Here is a 7,469-nt window from a genome sequence, read left to right on the forward strand (position 1 = left end):
AGAAGTTGACGGGGCTGGAAAAGTGTGTGTTACGGGGAGAGAAGGACCTTGCTGGCGCATCCCCCTCTTCTGTCCTCAGCACCTGACACGTTCTTGTGGAGAGGGTCTGGTGGCCTTTTCTGTTTTGCAGTTGTGACTTAGTGAGTCTGCCCGACCAGAGCAGGGCGGATAAAAAATCCCACATTAAAAGGAAAACTTAGGAAAGAGCTAGCAGATATTCTTCCTTCCCATTCCTTCATCTGCACTGGGCTTTTGGCGGGGGCGTAGGAAGTGCAGACTCTGGGAGGTCATGTTACGCCTTTTCCTTCAAATCGCTGTATTTCTTGCAGGAAGAGAAGAGGTACCGAACCGCGTATTTAAATGCGGAAGAATCTGAGAGGGAAAAGTTCTCTCTCTTCTCTGCGGCCGTAAGGGAAAGCCACGAGAAAGAGCGAACAAGAGCTGAAAAGACGAAGAACTGGTCTATTATTGGTTCTGTGCTGGGAGCCATCATAGGGGTTCTTGGTTCCACCTATGTTAATCGGGTGAGGCTGCAAGAATTGAAAGTCTTGGTGCTTGAAGCACAGAAGGGCCCGATAAACTTGCAAGAAGCCATCAAGGAGCAGGCCTCCAGCCACCACTTACAGCAGAAGGATCTCAGCGACGTCATAGCAGAGCTGAAAAACGTGCTGCAAACCAGGTCACCACAGCAGGTGCAAGAAGGCGCGTTGTTAACTGGAAAAGACAGGAATGACTCCTTAAAAATAGGTTCTCTTCTAATTCCTCTAAACGAACAGCTGAACTACAGCAGGCAAGTCAGCTCACATCTAGAGAGTTTGCAGCAGCAGTGGACCAGCGTGCAGGAAAGCATAGCGCATGTGCTCTCCGAGGTGCAGGGCGTTAAACTTGCCGTTCATTCCAGCCCTACGGAAAGAGCGATGCCAAGGTCTTCAGTGGAGGGTAAGGGCCAGGCTTCTGCCATGAGAGATGTGATTTTAGAATTGTCTGACACCGAGCGGAGGCTGGAGGCACAAATCAAGAGAAATTCTCTTTATAGCACAGCGGTGACCTGCGCTGTGTTTGCTATTACCCTCCCGGTGCTCTATGTTATACTGAAAGGGAACTGATCTCTCTTGCCACGGTTTACTGGGTCAATAAAAGCAGGCTTGCGCTCTTAGGGTGCGAGTCCAGTACGGTGCGTTAGCGTTTCTCGTGATGCCTCCTCCTGCATGTTTGGACAAGCTGTCAAGACTTAGGCCACTTCCTGCTGCAGGCTGTGGGGCAGCAGTCCTCTCAGGCACTGTGGGTTTAACTCCTCAAGCAGAGGGAGTTCCGCAGTTCCCATTTCCGAGTATCCTACTGGCCCGCGGCTCTCGCCCTGGAGCTGTATTTGTGACTTTCTGTTCAAAGGATTCTTTGTGTCTGTCCTGGGTCTAAGTGCCCCATGTGTAATCCTTCCTGAGTTTTCTCCCGACTTGTTCGTAGGTGTGCAGTTGGGGCCAGGTACATAGGGAGGGTTATGCTACCGGGGTGCAGTGTGGCTGTGCGGCCAGGTGATGCATCCAAAGTAGGTTTAAGTGACTTGTGGGAGCTTTTTCCTAGGGCCGGTTTTCCTGGAGCATCCAAAAGCATCTCTGGAGCTTTAGCTTGGTTGCTGGTAGCTCCGTGTCCTTGGAGGCATACAGGCAGGGAAAAGGGTTCAGATAGAGAGATGTGTTCAGTATGATGAAGTCTGTTCTGCCGATGCAGGCCAGTTATCCTTTCCCTAGAGAGCCTCTAGCCCACCGTTCCCTGGGTGTTTTAGTCTTTTGCGTTGTGTGGCGGCTGGGAACTGAAATGCTGCTCTGCAGCAGGCGCTGCTGAGCCGCTGTGTTACGGCGTCAGCGTTGTGCGAACTACTCCAAAACAGTACTTGGAACAGTGACCCAGCCGCCTGCTTTTCCTGGAAGCATGACGCGTGGTTGATAGCAGGGAAAAGGGCTTGTCGGGACAGCTAAACGCCAGTGCCTGTGTGCGGCCCAGCACGAAGCTGTCGATGTCACTGGGGTGAGAAGTAGTTTTCTCCCTGTGAGGGTAGCAATGAGCAAAGCCGACGTGGAACTGCTGCTCTACGAGCGCTTCTCAGGAGCCTTTGCAGACAGAGGAGCAACAAGCTCTCTTAGTGCTGTAGTGCCTCTGCCTAAGCACTTTGGAAGGACACGGTTGTGTTCAGTACAGGGCCTGCTATGGGTTTGCTTTGGGGTTTTTCAAGCAGCTCTTTCTAGTTTCTTCTGCCCGGTGACCGTGTTAGGAGGGGACGTCTGCTCTGGGAAGCACCAACGTCATTTGGTACCAGCAGCTGCCATTACGACGTGGCTGAATAAAGCATCAGCCGATGGTTTACTGCTGGGAAGAAGTGCGGAGTGTGGATAGGGGCAGTACCACTGCCATTTATGTGTGGGTGATTGCAGCAAGCGTTTGTCAGGGAAGCTGTTCGAGCTGATGCCTTGAGGTTGGGATGAAAGTTCCCGGAAGCTTGGCTGCACCAAGTACTACCCATGCAGATCAGTGCAATTTTTCAAACCTGTAACAGTGCATTTTTTCATTTCACAGACATTTTTACAGGTTATACCTCTGGCAGGAGCTTGATGAAAATCAGAGGGGAGAGTGTCCTTCCAGGGGGAGGCAGAGTGCAAGTGGCTGAACTGTAGCTCCTCAGCATCGCTGAAAAGGGTGGGTTACATATACCTGAGCGTGGGTTTAAAATGCTGCGTGTTAGGCAGTGACACTTGGAAGTAGAGGCGAGGCTCGCGGGATTGTACGTGGTGGCATGGCAGCTGAGCAGAGGGCCGAGCTGCGCCTGCGTACAACAAACGCGAACAGGGAGACGAGGGTGGGTGGCTGTTCCAAAGCTGACTGCTTTCTGCCCATGGAGAGAAGGTGTGTGGGGGGTAGCTTTAGCGTTACCTAGTTACGGGAAGGAAAGTCAGTGAGAACAGTAGCGAATAAATGCGAATTTGAAATACACAGCCTGAAATTTGAGAAGAGCTGGGTGGTGCGATACGTGTCCAGATAGAAACAACTGGATCTCAGCCTTTGCAGGGAGTTGTGGAGGCTCAGGAGCAGACTCTGGGCAGTGCTGTACAGCTGGCAGAGCTTGTTACAAGGGGTTGCTGTGGCTCCTCATTTCATGCTAAATCCTCCTGTCTGGAGTGACAGCAGAATTGTTTCAATTAGGCAAAAAACCTTGTCATTAACTGCCAGTGTAATGATTAGGAGGGCAGATTTGTCTATTCCCTCAGTCCTGGGTTAATCATCGCGCCGTGCTGGCGATAATCTAGACGTGCAGTTTGGTCTGCTGTAAGTGCACCCCAGAGCCAGCAGGCGTGGTGGCCGCAAGAGCAGCAGCTGTACCACAGCCAGCTCCGGGCCGTACCCGGGAGGAGGCCTCGAGGCCGGCTGCGCGGACGACGTTCTCAACCCTTGCTGCCGTCCCGCGAGCAGCAGGCACGCGCTTGAGCAGAACCAGCTGGGCTGTGCAGAGGTGTTAGCTGTGTGCTCACGGCAGCGCAGGTATGCTGGCAGCACCGCCGGTGACTTACCAGCATGTGGTGACATCTCGGCGCATGTTTCCTGATGATTCAGCCATGGCTAATTGAGTAGTTCGTTGCCTGCACTCCTCTGGCCTTTTTTTAGGGCTGGATTTTTCAAACAAAAAGGTGTTCTGTTGCATGCCCGTGGATTGCTAACAAAGGTTGCAGTGGATGGTTAAGTTATGCTTTTGGAGTGAGGTCTCTCCCAGCTGACGCTTTCCTCAGGAATAAAATCCTGCTTGGTAAGGCCTTTCAGCACTGAAATTCTTGCTCATTCTGTGAGCAAAGTCCTCCCCGGGCAGGGTGGCTCAGCCAGTCGTGTCTCCCGAATGCTCATCAGCCAGGAGGGGTGGTGGGTGGTTGCAGTAGTTTTTGCAGGTCTCCTGAGGCCAGGGACTGACCTCAGGCACTGCGTGTAGGCCAGAGAAAGCCAGTGCTGATTCAAGTGAATTCTGCCGTCCGTCGCGGTGTGGAAGACGAGTTAAAGAGGGAATGTAGTAAGAGCAACAGGAAGTGCTTTCAAAAAGGGTGGCAGTGGCCTGAGCTTGGCCCATGCTAAGCTATTTTGAGTTTGAACTGCTCCACAAGAAACCACCAGTAACTCAAAGCAAACAGCTGGTGGCCATGGAAATAACTTGCAATGAGGTCACTGCCGCCTGGCAACAGTAGGTGCGTTTTGAAGAGGGAAGCTGCCATTCCTTCCACTCGGGAAAGGAATAGCAAGCGTTGCTTATGCATACAAGACAACAGCGATCTTGTGTGGTGTCACAACCAGGGGGTACCTACTGATCTGTTAGCACCTGAGTTTTAAATGTTCCAAGATCCTGGTCAGAAATTGCAGGTGCTCCTGTTGATTTCATATCCTGGGCTGTATCAGAAGTGTGGCCAGCAGGGTGAGGGAGGGGATCCTCCCCCTCTGCTCTGCTCTGGTGAGACCCCCTCTGGAGTGCTGCGTCCAGCTCTGGAGCCTCAACATAAGAGGGACATAAACCAGTTGGAGCGAGTCCAGAGGAGGCCACGGAGATGCTCCGAGGGCTGGAGCCCCTCTGCCATGGGGACAGGCTGGGAGAGCTGGGGTGTTCAGCCTGGAGAAGAGAAGGCTCCAGGGAGACGCTATAGCACCTTCCAGTACCTGGGAGGGGGCTACAAGGAAGCTGGGGGGGACTTTTTTCAAGTGCCTGTAGTGACAGGACAGGGGGTAATGGATTTAAATTGAAAGTGGGGAGGTTTAGATTAGATATCAGGAAGGAATTCTTCCCGCAGAGGGTGGGAGGCACAGAGAAGCTGTGGATGCCCCGTCCCTGGAAGTGTCCAGGGCCAGGCTGGATGAGGCTTGGAGCAGCCAAGGATGGATGAGGCTTGGGAGGGTGTGGAGAATTGGCTGTCCTGGTCGTCCTAGAACACAAGTTACAGCAGAGTGAGAAGGCGTGCTGAGAAAACAGCAGCTCCGTTGACTGTGGGCCACGTGGTGCCAAACACCAGGAGAGAGGCAGAGTGCAGGTGTGCACAGCTGCAGTCGGGGCCTGCAGGTATCGCCTGAGTCCCTGGTTTTCAGGTTCGAATTTGTACGGGAAACCTCGACCGGTTTTGGAATAGTGTGCGAGGAGGTCGTCACCTTTGTGCACCTCTGTCGTAAGCCTTCAGACGGCCGCAGCCTGCGCTGGCCTTCCTGTGGGTTTGCCAGGAGCAAGCTGCCCATTAAAGAGCAATCTTTAGATACTGACGTGTCATAAGCTCTCAGGAACGTCCCTGCTGTCCAGACTTGGTACAAAACCCGTGACCCAGCAACACACCATCTGTGGTGGTTCAGTGAGCCGATCGCCCAGCCCTCCACATCATGCTCTTCATGAAATCCATCCAACTCCTGCTCTTCTGTGAGCACATGTGTGGCTGGAGCCCTCACCTCTGGCACTGGGAGCTCGTTCATGGTGACACTGAGCACGTCTCGCGTAAGTGCTTAGGCCACAGAGCTCCAGGACAAAGGGACTGTCTCAAGCATCCCGAGCTTGTTTTGCTGTCTTCCGCAGAAACCCGTGGAAATGGGTGTGTGCCGAGAGTCTCTCGCTCTGCCGGGTCTGGGCGCTGGGCACTGCGCAGGCTGCGTGGTCGGCGATGCGCGTTCCCGAGCTGGTCCTTAACCATCGACAGGCTGCTGCGAGCAAGTGTCGGTGCGCGAATGAGGCCGATGACCTCTTGATGCTGTTTCTAAGTGCTCTGGCAAGCTGAAAACTTGGGCAGATTTGAAGTAGGGTAGGTGCAGTCGGCCTGCTGTTGGTCCCTGTACCGCAGCCCGAAGGGCAGTTTCTTCCCAGAAGCAGTAGACAGTGTTCAACTGTCCCTCGTGACTTTCTCAACCCCTCTCATCCCCTGCTTGGAGGGGAGGAAGAGTGGGAAGAAAATCAGAAGCCGCGTGAGCAGCTGCTAGCCTTGTGATTACCGTAATCGTTACGTAAGAAACTTAGCTACCCGACGCAGAACGCGGGCCTTCCTAGAGGAGGATCCCTTAGGGATTTAAATATACAAAACAAAGCTTCTGAACAGGGGGAAATCAAAACCCGGGTACGTTTTTCCTCGGTACGTTTGCTCTTTGTGTGATGCTGTTTTCAGCTGCGTCTTGCTTGAGAACCAGCTTTTCTCTAGTTCAAGAACCGTGACAGATTCCTGGGCAGACGGTTCCAAACTCCTCCTGAAGAGGAGTTCCCTGCGTAGGCCCGTGGGGGGTTCCCCATAGCCCTGTCGCCGGGGGCTGTAAGCACAGTAAGAGGAGTGGGAGAGGGGCACCAAACCGTCCCTCAGGTGCACAGGGGCGCTGCCTCCCTGCTGCCAGGGCAAGCTCTGCAGCCAGGTCCCTGCGCCAGCGCTGCCTGGGGCGGGAGGAGAAGGCGCTCCTTTCCGCTGCGCTCGTGGGCTTTGCGCTGCTGTCGCCCTGACGCTCGCAGACATCTTCACCAGGCGAAGGGGCTGCAGGTTGGGACTGGCTCTGGAGGAAAGGCACAAAGGGGATTAGTGTTTTGAGTCAGGAATGGGTTGGAGCAAAGGAAATTTGGGGTTTTTTTTACTGCTCCTAGTCACTAAAACTGGATTTTGGTGAAATCAATTTGAGTGCACTTAAAATGTCTCTGATCAGCGAGATGATAAAGCTCACTGAAAAGAATATCAACGAGGAGAGCGATGCAGCGGGTAGGGTGTGTAATTGGAAGGTTTTGTCCACCTGGGGAGAGGAGCAAGGAAGGAATTGCCTCCTCACGAGAGGCCTCAGGGGCCCCGCGCACCCTGGGCCCCAAGGACTCCACAGCATAACGCAGTGCCAAGGAGCAAAGGTCCAGAGAGGCAGCCGGCATGTGCCTCCAACATAATCCTTCCTTTGGGGGACTGTGATCGTGCTGCCGGATCCTGGGGACTGTTTGGCAGCGCTGACCGCTCAGGCGTAGTTTTTCCTTCATAAAATAGTCGCTTTTTGGGGTGGGGGTGGAGAGTGAGAGGCTGATGAATGGTAACAAAGAGTAGATGTTTAAGGACGCTTCTGGACGTGGGCCTTGTACCAGCTACGTTCCTCTGAAATGTCAGAAATGCACGTGGGAGGGAAGCCTGATTCAGACTTTCAGAGCAGCATTGTGTCTTGAGCAGCGATCTGTAGCTGCATCCAGCCAAAAGGAACAGCGACAGGCACCCCCGGCACACACCGAATTCCGTACTTTGCACCAGCCAAGGCCAGTGGCTGTTCCTCTTCCCCAGAGCTGGCTTTAACCTGCAGCTCCTGTATTGCCTCTGCACGTCCTCGGGTGCGTCGTCTTTTTCCACAGGGCGTTTGGGGCTGGGTGGTGAAGGCATAACTTCATCTTTTGTCTGGGGTTTCCAAGCGTCTGGCAGTCGGCTGAGCGGGCACACGGCCCTGGGGAGGGTGGCTGGGTGCTGTAG

At 53.8% G+C, this 7,469-nt stretch overlaps 1 protein-coding gene across 1 annotated transcript in view; it reads left to right on the top strand.

Moving 5' to 3' along the window:
- The window catches only part of CCDC51 (coiled-coil domain containing 51), a 2,005-nt gene extending 899 nt beyond the window's left edge, over positions 1 to 1,106 (top strand). Inside the window, exon 3 of the mRNA XM_010150395.1 lies at positions 330 to 1,106. Within this exon, the coding sequence (XP_010148697.1) occupies positions 330 to 1,106 (777 nt within the window). The remainder of the gene's footprint in view (positions 1 to 329) is intronic.
- Positions 1,107 to 7,469: the final 6,363 nt, after the last annotated feature.

The sequence above is a fragment of the Eurypyga helias genome, unplaced genomic scaffold (genome assembly GCF_000690775.1).
Source record: "Eurypyga helias isolate BGI_N326 unplaced genomic scaffold, ASM69077v1 scaffold47394, whole genome shotgun sequence".
In the NCBI taxonomy this organism is placed as follows: domain Eukaryota; kingdom Metazoa; phylum Chordata; class Aves; order Eurypygiformes; family Eurypygidae; genus Eurypyga; species Eurypyga helias.